The 13,316-nt window shown below is 48.6% G+C and overlaps 1 protein-coding gene across 3 annotated transcripts in view; it reads left to right on the plus strand.

Moving 5' to 3' along the window:
• Nucleotides 1-914: 914 nt before the first annotated feature.
• zbtb40 (zinc finger and BTB domain containing 40) overlaps nucleotides 915-13,316 on the plus strand; it is a 75,154-nt gene continuing 62,752 nt past the window's right edge. The window contains exons 1-4 of one of the 3 annotated variants that reach the window (XM_052039390.1): nucleotides 915-1,045; nucleotides 4,291-5,112; nucleotides 6,108-6,241; nucleotides 7,021-7,219. In XM_052039390.1, the coding sequence (XP_051895350.1) occupies nucleotides 4,338-5,112; nucleotides 6,108-6,241; nucleotides 7,021-7,219 (1,108 nt within the window). In that variant the 5' untranslated portion in view covers nucleotides 915-1,045; nucleotides 4,291-4,337. Of the gene's footprint in view, nucleotides 1,046-1,594; nucleotides 1,751-4,286; nucleotides 5,113-6,107; nucleotides 6,242-7,020; nucleotides 7,220-13,316 lie in introns of those variants that run through there. The other 2 variants (XM_052039392.1, XM_052039389.1) reach the window with 2 other exon arrangements.

Raw genomic sequence — 13,316 nt, forward strand, 5'->3', positions numbered from 1 at the left:
GAACTGTATTGCTGCCACAAAACAACAAATTTCACGACATATGTCAGTGACAATAAACCTGATTCTGACTTCCCACAAAGCACAGGGAGATTCAGCATGACCCAGTTGACCTGCCAATAACTTGTCCTCAAAATACTCTCCTTACTTTGTGAAATTAAAAAAATATTAATTAAACAGGAAAGGGGCTTATTTAACACTGAATGCTTCTTCTGCCAATTATAGACCTATTTTCACCTTAACTATTGAACCGATAAAGCCGTGGTGATACTTATACCAGATCTTACATTAAAAAACTGCCTCCCTGATATCACCTTTTGAATCCTGAAGTTTGCCTCATGGAGCCGGTTCCCGTGAATTTCTGTGCCCACCAGCACAAGGGATGCAGACTGGGGCTCTTGCCTCTCAAGGTCACTAACGTATCTGCCGCATCATCGCCGCTGTACCTGGAAAGCCCTGTATCCAGTCACTTCACCCTCCTCCAAGGAGCAGCATCCCATCCCTGTCACTGACAAGTGCCTGCAGAACCTTCAGTGTGGCCACTGCTGACTGAACAATTAACAGGTAGAGTTGCTAAAGAGAACCCAATAACTTCCTAAATAAAGGCAGCATTTGGACCAGTAGAAGCTGCATAAGGTGTTACTTGTTTTACTGCCCTTAGAAGTATTTTTGTAGTTGGTTAAAAGGTCAACAGAGAAGTTGTTCTGATATCCTGGCCAACAGTCACTCAGAATGATGGTTCCCCCAACACTGTCCTGGACTCATTGACTGACACTCACGGGTCTGAGTCTGCGCACTGCGCACAGCGCTGGGCGGCCGGGTCTGAGTCTGCGCACTGCGCACAGCGCCGGGCGGCCGGGTCTGAGTCTGCGCACAGCGCCGGGTGGCCGGATCTGAGTCTGCGCACTGCGCACAGCGCTGGGCGGCCGGGTCTGAGTCTGCGCACGGCGCTGGGCGGCCGGGCCCGGCTCCGGGCCTGCGCAGAGCCGCCGGCTGCCGTGGTTCCGGGCGCCGGGTGTGGGATGGAAGAGCGAGCGGCCGGAGGTCAGTGCGGGGCCGGGTGTCGGCCTCGGCCTCGGCCCCGGCCCGTCCCCTCCGGGGTCCCCCCCCCCCACTGCGTGTCCCCGAGGCTGCCGACCCTCCCGTCCCGGGCGGAGGGGAGCGGGGAGGGGGCGAGGCCGTTCAGCCCCTCGCCGTGGGTCACCTCCCCCCGGGAGGCCCGGCCGGCCGGCAGCGGGCTCCCGGTTCCCCAAAGCCGGGGGGGGGGGGGGGGCCGGCTGGCAGCCCAGAGCCGGCGCAGCGGGGTGAGGGCCCGCTGGGCCTCGCTGCAGACCAGGAGCCCTGCACCGGGCTCTGCAGGTTCACCGTGAGGGGGCTGCACGCCTCCCTCCCCCCGAGCCTGTGTGTGCAGCCTGCACCGCCCGGGCAGGCCTCCAGCTCCTGGAAATCCGAAGGAAACGTACTTCCCGCGGGTCAGGGTAATCCCCCCTTCCACAGGCACTCATCGTGGGCCCGGTTCACTTACTGGATGGAAGATCTGGCAGATTGAAACCTGGGTGTTATCCCATTACATGGGTTTTATAAAGTGGGGGAGGGAAACGTGTTAAATCTGATGATAGCCCACTTCTAACCCTTGTAAATGAAAATATATAGAATAAACCTGCAGATGCTAGAAATCTAAAGTAAAAACAGAACTGTTCTGACGAAATGTCGGCTTGGTTTCTCTTCTTACAGGAGTCGCCAGACCTGCTGAGTATATCCAACATTTTCTCTTCTTATCTCACCCTTATACTTCTGTATCAATGGATTGCTGGTTTCTCTTAGTTACTTTTGTGCACTGCATTATGTTGTTGTTGAATCTTAATTCCCTGTTTGAAATTTATGTTGGTTACACTGATGTATTAGAAGTTGGATGTATTGTGGTCTAGGTCACAGTTGTGTTGACGTTGATCCGGCAGAGCTTTGAATTTGAATTGAATATTGATCGAGAGTTACGTTTGTTTTTTTTAGAAAAGAAAGTTATTAATCTGGCTCCATTTGCAGCAATATGATAACTTTAGGCACTATTTTTATACCAAGCATTATATGATCATAGCACGACAGTGGCTGACCCTGAATGGAGCCTCCAATGACATGTTATCTTCATCACAAAGTCCAGAACTTCATGCCCCTTTGCCCAGTAATTACTGGAATCCTGATCAATGTCTTCACTTTTGGATTTAATTATTTCTTTCTTGGCTGGCCTCAGAACATAATTGTCATAAAGTCAATACCTGCCTATTATCAGTATCGTAGCCAGATTCTAGTTCTGCTCATGTTACACACCAGTACTCATTGACTTGATTGCTGATCTTAACTCTGTCTGCTTCAGACTTCTGGGCATCTCCTGAAAATCTGCCACACTATTGTCTTTGTGTTTTTAGTGACCTACATTCCATATGCTCAAATTCCTTTTTTTAAAATTCTAAATTCAACATGTCTTTGGATAAAACTATTGAAACATTATCCATTTGGTTTTGTGAAACAGTGTTACTGGCACTTTGTACTACAACTTATTTTATTAAAGCACTGAGCACATTTCCATGTCTGCCTGCTTGATGCACTATACATGTCCTACCATTAAGTCATAATGGATCAAGAAATTAGATCATAATTTTTGATTTGTTTAATGGCTAATTGACACATACAAGGCAGGTATTTTTGATTGTGGAACGTGAGTCTATTGTGAGTGGTATGAAGTAGTATTTCAGTGTGTATGAAAACATCTCTGCATAGATGCTGCCTGACTGCAGTGTTTCTAGCATTTAAAATGCAAAAGTCAATGGATTCTGGAGATTAAAACAAAAGAATACGTTGAATTTACTGACCAGGTCAGGCAGCATCTGTCGAGAGCAACAGAGTAAATGTTCCAGGTTAATAGCTTTCACTCACACTGGAAAAGTGAGAAAACTTTGCAGAAAGGGAAAAGCAAAGGGAACATATCTCAGGCACTTTTGTATTCTGTTAACAAGACTCTCCACACCAGTGCTGCTGAGATGTCTTTTTCCTTAACCTTGGCTTCTCCAACCAAAGGTAACAAGGCTCTCAACCACGTCAGCTCGATTTTCTGCAGTTCTGCTCTCACTCCCCTCTCCCTGCCAGAACAAGCTGTGGGTTCTCCTGGACTCACCTTCCACTCCAGCCTCAATGGATCACCCTCAGGAATTTCCACCACCTTTACAAAGTTCCACCACCAGACACATCTTCCCCTCCCCTCTCCTTTCAGTATACCAAAAGGATTGTTCCCTCGACAACTCCTGAGTTCTCTACTCCATCTCTACCTACACACATTCCCCTTCTCAGGGCACCTTCCATGCAACAGCAAGATGTACCACCTGCCCTTTTATCTCTTCTTTTCCCACCATCCAAAGACCCAAACAGTCCTTCCAGGTCAAGCAGCAATTTAATTTCTTCTCACTTTATTGCATTGGGTGCTCAAGGTGCAGTCACCATTTCATTGGAGAAACCAGATGCAGTTTGGGTGGCTGTTTTTCAGAACACTGTTAATTTAGTCGGAGTGACCCTGAACTCCCAGTTGCCTATCACTTTACATTCTCCATCCCATGCTGACCACTTTCATGCACTGTTCCAACAAAACCCAATGTAAGCTAAGGAATAGGACTTCACCTTCCATCTTGCCATGTTACGACCTTTGGCACTCAACACTTACAGATAACTGATCTTTCCTGTGTGGGTCAGAACTGGTCAGTTCTGATGAAAGTCCATCCACCTGTAATATTGACTCAGCTTTTCCTCTCTCAACTGATGCTGCCTCATCTTTTGAGCATCTCCACCATTCTCTTTTGTTTCACATTTTCAGCTGCTGGTGTGTTTTGCATCTCTTTTCTGAAACACTACTGCCCTCATTTATCTGTCTACTTCCAAACAGATCAGCAATGATTAATGAGCATTCATCATCCACACTTAGACATCACCAGCAGCATTTGTGTCACCCGGACAGCTTTGGTTTCTGCCCGATCTCAGACATCCTCTTTGCTTACTCTACCACTCCTCTTTACAATTTAGACACTTATTTTCTCACTTTTGCTGTTCTCATTAACGGTCGTTGATCTGGAAAGTTAACTGTTTCTCCTTCCACAGATGCTGCTCAACATGCTGAGTATCTCCAGCATTTCATGTGTATGGTGATATATTGTTACCCAGTTTAAACAAAAGATTTGGTAGAAAATGAGAACCAAATGTTCTAAAGTGTCAGAGATTCATCGAAGATTTTTCTGTATTGTTTAAAGGTAGCATCTGGAAGCATCATCTTGAGGAGGGGTTTGAAGGCGACTGACACCATGGAATTGCCAAACTACAGCAGGCAGCTCATGCAGCAACTGTACACCCTGAGGAAAGAGGAGCAGTTCTGTGATTGTACCCTGTTCATCGGAACCACCGAGTTTAGAGCACACAAGCTGGTGCTGGCTGCCTCCAGTTTGCTGTTTAAATCTCTCCTGGATAACACAGACACCATTTCCATTGACCAGGCTGTAGTGTGCCCAGAAGAGTTTGCTATTCTTTTGGAGATGGTCTATACAGGAAAAGTGCCTCCAGGAAAGCACAACTTCACAAAAGTTGTTTCTGTTGCGGATAACTTGCAAATGTTTGATATTGCTGTGAGCTGCAAGAACATAGTGGCAAACCTCATGAAGCACAGTGCAGCAAGTGAGGTGCAGGTTTCCACGCCTGCTGTGGATGACGTGGTACAGCATATAATTGCACAAAATCCAGCTGGCGCAAATCAGCATTGGGTGGCGCAAGAGTCGGGCAAAAGCGAAGTATCTAGTTCCACTAATGCTGAAGTCACAGTGGTTTCAGACCAAAACATTTCTGTGCAAGGATTAAATTGCACTGGCACAGTAGACTTTGCAGAGACAGCACTTTCCTCTGATGAAAATATTGTGTGTGCTGATAATGTTGAACCAAAACAAGATGCAGAGCACAAGGAAGATTTAGCAGAAAGAAGTACTGATAACGTCCAGGACATTAGTAGTTCTCCAGATGGTGTCAGGATGATCAGTGAAGAGATGGTTACTGGATCATCCTGTGAGAGGGAGCAGCCTGTGATCCTAGGTACAGCTCGGGCCTTTGGGTGTGAATTTATCTGTGTGACCAAAATTTACACATAAGTTATCGGTACGGTAGCATAGTGGTTAGGTTATAGGCAGCCTGTCAGATTTCTGAACCTTTGATCCAAAGTAATTAGATAAATCTGCAATTTTTTTTAAAAAGCTAGCTTCAGTACAGATAACTAGCAAATTACTGGATTGTTATTGAAAACCCATATAGATCACCAATGTCCTTTGTGGAAGGAAATCTGTTATCCTTGACTGGTTTGGCCTTCACATGACTCCAGACGGACAGTCCGATCTGGTTGGAATCCATCCTCAGGCCAGCAGCTGCAATGTAATAGTGTGCTGTCTGGGCTGCGCTCTTCACCCACGCTGGCTGGTTAAAGGCATCTTCAACCACGCTCTTTCCTCCTTAGCAAATAAGACACCGTGCAGTAAAGATTGAGATCATTATGTCATTAATGCAGCCAGGTTTGTATGTTGCATTACACAAGTGCCATCTCACCTATCTGGTGATTAATGTGATAAAGTAATACATGGTGTGTTTGTATTTACGAATACGGATCCTCCCTCGGTTCTAAATGCCCAACTTGTGTACATTCCATACGTACAAACAAGCATTTGGGAGACTGGCAGGATGGGTTTGCCGGCTGCTACAAGGCTGCAGGCATCTTCTGCTGGGTGGAAACTTGGTTTGCGGCTATATCTGAATGGTTGAGTTAAACACACTGGTTTAACTACACGTGGCTCTTGGTTGATCTATGTTTTTAATTTAAATATTTTATTGAGTGGCTGCATTTCTGACTTGTGAACTGTTCGGGTTACGAACAGTTCTCGGGAATGGAACTTGTCATCACTGGGGAGGACCTGTGCTTAATTTGATTTAAAGTTAACAGGTTTAGAGAATGTTAATCTGGGTCTTGTGTCAAATTTGATGTGATTTTGTATAATATTCATTTTCTAGAGAAATAATGATGCATTTGTATCTCTGAGCAGAAGACTCAAAGAATCTCACAGAACAGGAGTTCCTATTGCAGCATAAACATGATCTTGCAGAGGCAGTCCAGGACCTGCAGGCTTTACTGGATTCTGTAACCAGATGTGATGACATCCCATTACCAGAGAAAGAGGTATTGATACGCAATTTTTACTATCTTTGTTTTTTCAGTTGTGATTGCTTCCCTTAGCTACATTTGCCCCCACTTTCATACACCCCCAACACTGCACAGAGCAAGCTGATATAGCTCTTGCCCTAGCTCTAATTATCTTATTCAGGTGAAGTGTACTTGATCCTCTCTCATGTTGCCTTGTATACAAGGCTTGTGGGTCAAGTGTGCCCTGTGGAGTAAATGCTTCCGTCACCAGCAGATTCTAAGATTGCATTGCTTTCAATGGAGGTTGTAGGGCAGAGATTTAAGAGGCAAAAGGAAAGATGATTTAGCTTAAGTTATTTTGATGTAGTTTAAAGTGTTTAATTATTTGTGTTTTTATGCATTTTGGTTAACTTTTGAAATTTTAAAAACGGTTTTTAAAAATTAAAACATTTACTTAAATTTTAATAGTTTTAAATGTCTGACAGTGATTACATTTTGGCCAAGCCCAGTCCACTCTACCCCCACTGCTTTGCCAGTTGTCAGGGACATTTTGGGATTGGGGTATCCTTGTTGTGTTATTTGACACCCTGTTGCCATCTAGGTTATACACCAGGGCTCTTGGTGTGGTGGTCCAGCACGATACTCCCTCTACATCTGAGCCATGTAACTGCAAGTATGGGTGTTCAGTGGGTTATGTTCCCAGGGAGAGGGGCAGAGACTGGTGGGGTTTGATGTGATAGGGCCAGCTTGATCTGGCCCATTAAATCACCTGGATAAGAATAATGTAACTGGTGTACACCTATGTTCTACTTCAGGTTTTCTTAGACTGCTGTAAAGAAGCAGAAAGCAGTGAAGTTTTCGGCAGATTACTGGATAAAGTTACAGAAGAGAAGACTTTGCAATTGGAAACCCTGCTATTTGTGCTTGAACAGAGCAAAGAAGCCTACCCCAGACTGAAAACTCTGCTTCAGAACTTAAACCAAAATCTGCCCATAGAACATTTAATACTAACTGGTGAGTTCTCCTGTCAGTAATTGGTTAGATGTGGTGCAGATTCTGTACATTGTTTTTTTTAAACTGATGGTTTGATGTTCTATAATTTGTGTCTGGATTTTGTAACTTTCTAAGAGGAGGTTGTCCCAGCGAGGCAGTAACACTTTGGGTACATGCTTTGCAAGTAAAGGTTTGTTAGCACTTCAGCTTTGAATTGTATATTTAAATTTTATTTTTCGTATCCAAGTAAGTCAACAGCAAAGAAAGATTTCTTTATATTTATGAAGTGCTTTTCATGAAGCAGTATAATGATAATTAAGTATTTTTGAAGTGTATTCCCTATTTTAATACACTAACATGGCAGGCAATATACTCAAAGCAACTCCCAATTCCCATATAAATATTAGTGTAAGGTGATCAGATTTGTCCTTATTGGTTGAGGGATAAGTTATGGGCAGAGCACAGGAAGAAAACTCCTCCTGAACTATATAGTGTCTTTGAAATCTTTTGCATTCTGAGCGTGGAGACAAAGTTGTTTTAACTGAAAATAGCATCTCTGGAACACCTCCTTACTACACTATGAGGATGTGAACTTAGTGTATATACTCAGATCTCCGAAGTGGAGTTTGAGCTCTCGGTTTTTGTACTCAACTAACAATGTGACCACTGATGCACATGTTTCACCTGAAACATTTCTGAAATAGTTTTAACTTAAGATCAGCGTTGAATTATATGGAAACATGATGGCCAATTTCTGCTCAACAGGTTTATACAAACAACAGTGAAAAATGGTTCTTTATTAGCCTTGAGAGGGATAAATTGTTGGCCAGACCCAGGGAGAAAGTCTCCACTCTTTGAATAGTACCATGTGGTCTGATACATCCACCTTATTATGTTGCTGTAGCGGTTGCTACCGCGGAATAAAACAAGACTCTACTCGGAGGATTGCCAAACAGAACTGGTTTATTTTCCCGCCTTGCGCGGGCCCTTTAAGGGAGAATGTTCCCGCCCAAAACAACCGGTAATGACGTAAGTCCTACGTCATCAGGACTTTCCTGCACGCGGGTTCTCCCCGTCGCTCGGAAAGACGAGGCCCGCCGCCATCTTGGGCCTTGTCGCTCCGACGCCGCGCGACCCGACTGCCGAGCCGGTTCGCCCGACTAGACGGTGAGTCGCCACACAACCCCCCCCAGAACCAGCGATACAGTCCCCAAGGTCCGTGGGCTGTGCCAGCTGCCGCTTAGGGGGGCGGCCTCTGCGTCGCGGCGTGGCAACCTCGACAGGCTGTTGCAGATCCAAATGGGCCGGCTTGAGGCGGTCCGCCGTGAAAACCTGTTCCCTGCCTCCAATGTCCAAAATAAAAGTGGATCTGTTGTTGCGTATGACTCGGAACGGTCCCTCATATGGTCGTTGCAATGGTGCCCGAGGTGTGCCCCTGCGAACGAAAACAAACTTACAGTCCCGTAGTTCCTTGGGCTGGCAGGATGGGGCTTGACCGTGCCGTGAGGTGGGAATCAGGGCCAAGTCGCCAAGCTTCTCGCGCAGTCTTTGTAGGACTGCTGGGGGTTGTTCCCTTTGGTCCCGAAGGGCAGGTATGAAATCCCCGGGGACAACTAGTGGCGCCCCGTATACAAGCTCAGCTGACGAAGTGCGGAGGTCTTCTTTGGGGGCAGTGCGTATGCCGAGCAGGACCCAAGGCAGCTCGTCAACCCAGTTAGGACCCTTCAGGCGGGCCATCAAGGCCGATTTCAGATGGTGGTGAAAACGTTCCACCAACCCGTTTGAGGATGGTAGGCCGTGGTGGTGTGCAGCTGCGTCCCTAGCAGGTTTGCTAATGCAGCCCAGAGACTGGAAGTGAATTGGGTGCCTCTGTCTGAAGTGATGTGGGCCGGAACGCCAAAACGTGAGACCCAAGTTGTGAGCAGCGCCCGGGTGCAGGAATCAGTGGTGATGTCAGTCAGGGGGTTTGCCTCAGGCCACCTCGTGAACCGGTCCACGATGGTAAGGAGGTACCGGGCTCCTCTTGAAACCGGCAGAGGGCCCACGAGGTCGACGTGTATGTGGTCGAACCTCCTACGGGTAGGCTCGAACTGCTGAGGTGGGACCTTGGTGTGTCGCTGGATTTTTGACGTCTGGCAGTGCAGACAAGTCCTGGCCCACTCACTGACCTGTTTGCGCAGGCCATGCCAGACAAACTTGCTGGCGACCAGTCGGACAGTAGATCTGATGGACGGGTGCGCCAACCCATGTACCGAGTCAAAAACGCGTCTCCGCCAGGCTGCAGGGACTATAGGGTGGGGCTGACCAGTCGCAACGTCGCAAAGTAGGGTCCGCTGACCTGGACCAACCCAGAAATCTCGAAGCTGCAGACCCGAGACTGCGGTTCTGTAGCTGGGCAGTTCGTCGTCGGCTTGCTGTGCGTCAGCTAGGGCCGTGTAGTCGACACCCAAGGATAGGTTGTGGATGGTTGGTCTGGAAAGTGCATCAGCAACGACATTATCCTTTCCGGAGACATGTTGGATGTCAGTTGTGAACTCGGAAATATAGGATAAATGTCTCTGCTGACGAGCTGACCAGGGATCGGAGACTTTGGAGAAGGCAAAGGACAGAGGCTTATGATCGGTGAAAGCGGTGAAAGGCCTGCCTTCTAGAAAGTATCGGAAATGCAGGACCGCCAGATACAGCGCTAGAAGTTCCTGATCAAAAGCGCTGTACTTCAGTTCGGGCGGTCTAAGGTGCTTGCTGAAAAATGCCGAGGGTTGCCAGCGGCCTTTGAGTAGCTGTTCCAGTACCCCACCCACCGCGGTGTTGGACGCGTCTACCGTGAGGGCAGTCGGGACGTCAGTCCTGGGGTGTACCAGCATCGTGGCGTCTGCCAGGGCGTCTTTGGCCTTAACGAAAGCAGCCGCAGCCTCGTCAGTCCAGGTGATGTCCTTGCCCTTACCAGCCAGCAGCGAGAACAGAGGGCGCATGATACGGGCTGCTGCAGGGATGAAACGATGGTAAAAGTTGACCATCCCAAGGAATTCCTGTAGGCCTTTGACTGTGTCGGGGCGGGCAAAATGGCGGATAGCATCCACCTTGGCGGGTAGGGGTGTTGCCCCATCGCTGGTGATTTTGTGGCTGAGGAAATCGATAGAGTCAAGTCCGAATTGGCACTTGGACGGGTTGATCGTGAGGCCGAAATCGCGGAGGCGGGAATACAGCTGGCGGAGGTGGGAAAGGTGTTCCTGGCGGTTACGGCTGGCGATCAGTATGTCGTCCAAGTAAATGAACACGAAGTCCACGTCTCGGCCTACCGCGTCCATCAGCCGGTGGAAGGTCTGCGCGGCGTTCTTAAGGCCGAATGGCATCCGAAGGAATTCGAACAGGCCGAATGGGGTGATAATCGCAGTTTTGGGGACGTCATCTGGATGGACCGGGATTTGGTGGTATCCCCTAACGAGGTCCACTTTGGAAAAGATGCGGGCCCCGTGTAAGTTCGCTGCGAAGTCCTGGATGTGAGGGATGGGATAGCGGTCTGGGGTGGTGGCGTCATTCAGCCTGCGGTAGTCGCCGCAGGGCCTCCACCCTCCGGTGGCTTTGGGGACCATGTGCAGGGGGGAGGCCCAGGGGCTGTCTGACCTGCGAACAATCCCCAGCTCCTCCATGTGACGGAACTCTTCCTTTGCCAGGCGGAGCTTGTCTGGAGGTAATCGTCGTGCTCGGGCATGAAGGAGTGGCCCTGTGGTAATGATGTGGTGTCGTACCCCGTGTGTGGGCCTAGAATTTGTAAACGAAGGTGCCAAAATCGATGGGAATTCGGCTAGGAGCTTGGCGAAATCGTCGCCAGAAAGGGAAATGGAGTCCAGGCGCGGGGCTGGTGGGCTGATTTCTCCCAGGGGATAGGTCCGGAGAGTGCTAGAGTGGACTAACCGCTTCCTTCGCAGGTCGACTAACAGGTTGTGGGCCCGAAGGAAATCGGCTCCTGGGAGTGGTCGGGCGACGGTGGCAAGAGTAAAGGTCCAGGTAAAACAGCTGCCGCCAAAGTGTAATTGAAGCATACGGGTGCCGAAAGACCGTATCGTTGTACCGTTGGCGGTATTGAGTAGAGGACCTGGTGGCCTGTCACGAGTGTCGCGGCCTGTCGGGGGCAAAGTACTGACCTCCGCTCCAGTATCAACGAGGAAACGCCGTCCAGATTTCTTGTCCTGAACGAATAGGAGGCTCTGTCGACGGCCAGCCGCCGTAGCCATCAGCAGCGGCTGGCCCTGGGGTTTCCCTGAAACTTGCAGGGTGGGCGGCATCGACGGGCCTCCGCACCCCACCCCTGATGGTAGAAGCACAGCTGGTCACCCGTGTCGTCATCTGCGTTCCTGGGGCGTGGTTGCTCGGTTGCTGGGGCCAGGCGAGGCGGGCGTTGGGCTCGCGGCCTGGTGATTTGACGGACAAGCCGCTCTCGCGCTTGGCCCTCCACAGGACATCTGCCCGGGCAGCCACCTCACGGGAGTTGCTGAAGTCGGCGTCAGCTAACAACAAGTGGATGTCATCGGGGAGCTGTTCTAGGAAGGCCTGTTCGAACATCAGGCATGGCTTGTATCCCTCGGCCAATGCCAGCATCTCATTCATTAGGGCGGATGGGGATCTGTCCCCCAGGCCATCCAGATGAAGCAGGCGTGCAGCGCGCTCACGACGGGAGAGGCCGAAGGTCCGAATCAAAAGGTCTTTGAAAGCCGGGTACTTATCTTCCTCCAGAGGCGACTGGATGAAGTCTCCAACCTGGGCGGCTGTCTCCTGGTCCAGAGAGCTAACCACATGGTAGTATTTCGTGGAGTCGGAGGTGATCTGCCGAAGGTGGAATTGCGCTTCAGCCTGGTCAAACCAGACGCTGGGCCGAAGTGTCCAAAAGGTGGGCAGCTTGAGGGCCACTGCGTTGGCTGCTGCGCTGTCGTTCATTTCGTGGGTCCAAAAGCCGTTTGGACCGTCGGGGTCACCAATGTAGCGGTTGCTACCGCAGAATAAAACAAGACTCTACTCAGAGGATTGCCAAACAGAACTGGTTTATTTTCCCGCCTTGCGCGGGCCCTTTAAGGGAGAATGTTCCCGCCCAAAACAACCGGCAATGACATAAGTCCTACGTCATCAGGACTTTCCCGCGCGCGGGTTCTCCCCGTCGCTCGGGAAAGACGAGGCCCGCCACCATCTTGGGCCTCGTCGCTCCGACGCCGCGCGACCCGACTGCCGAGCCGGTTCGCCCGACTAGATGGTGAGTCGCCACATTGCCATATTATTCTTACACCATGTTGTTACATTTCGCTTTTAAGAATGCTGAGTGAATTTCTTGTTTAAAACTGTGATTCTGCTCATGCCCTGTATCTCGGGTGTGGCAGTGACGAAAGAAGCTTTCTTAATTGCTCGAAGGAACTCCATGTACAAGGATGTCCAAAGACTTTCAACAACAAAATCTTTCAATCCATAACCATTTAAAAAAAATTCTAACTTTTTACATTTTCGACCAAATAGGATGACCTCACATCTTTCCACCCGCTATGTCTTTGCCCGTTCACTATGTTCCCAGAAAAGTCTCTCTGTATTCCCTCATCAGCCAACTAATGGCATTAAGGTTGCTTTGAAATGCAGAGGTATGTTGATTCCAGTAAAAACTGCCTGTGACCAATCATTGTTACAGATCTGGTTCAATTCGGGTACTTTTTTAAGTGAGTTCTTGGGATTTGTGAAGTAAGGAACAATCAAAACCCCTATGGTTCAGCATTTGGCTCACCAGGTAAAGTTTGCTCTCCCTTCCCTCTATATGGGGTCCCGGTTCCTCCGCTCCCTTTAACTGTATTAGATTTAGTGGGAAATTTTATTACAATGCTCTATAACATCTTAAAGTGAATTAAAAAAATTGTTGGGGGTGTGAATGGGATTGACATAATCCGAAAAATCTGCTGACCTGGCACCATTGCTTGTTGGAATATCAGAGTTTTGCTGTAATTGTTTAGGTTTTACTCTGAGAATATAATTGTCAAATTGTGCCCATGCTTAGATTTTCTAGTTAAGTGCATTTCATACCCATGTTGTTTGAATTTGGTGTTTTGTGAAAAGGGAACTCTATTTTCTGCAATCAAATTTTACT

This window comes from Pristis pectinata, chromosome 26 (genome assembly GCF_009764475.1).
Source record: "Pristis pectinata isolate sPriPec2 chromosome 26, sPriPec2.1.pri, whole genome shotgun sequence".
Classification (NCBI taxonomy): Eukaryota; Metazoa; Chordata; class Chondrichthyes; order Rhinopristiformes; family Pristidae; genus Pristis; species Pristis pectinata.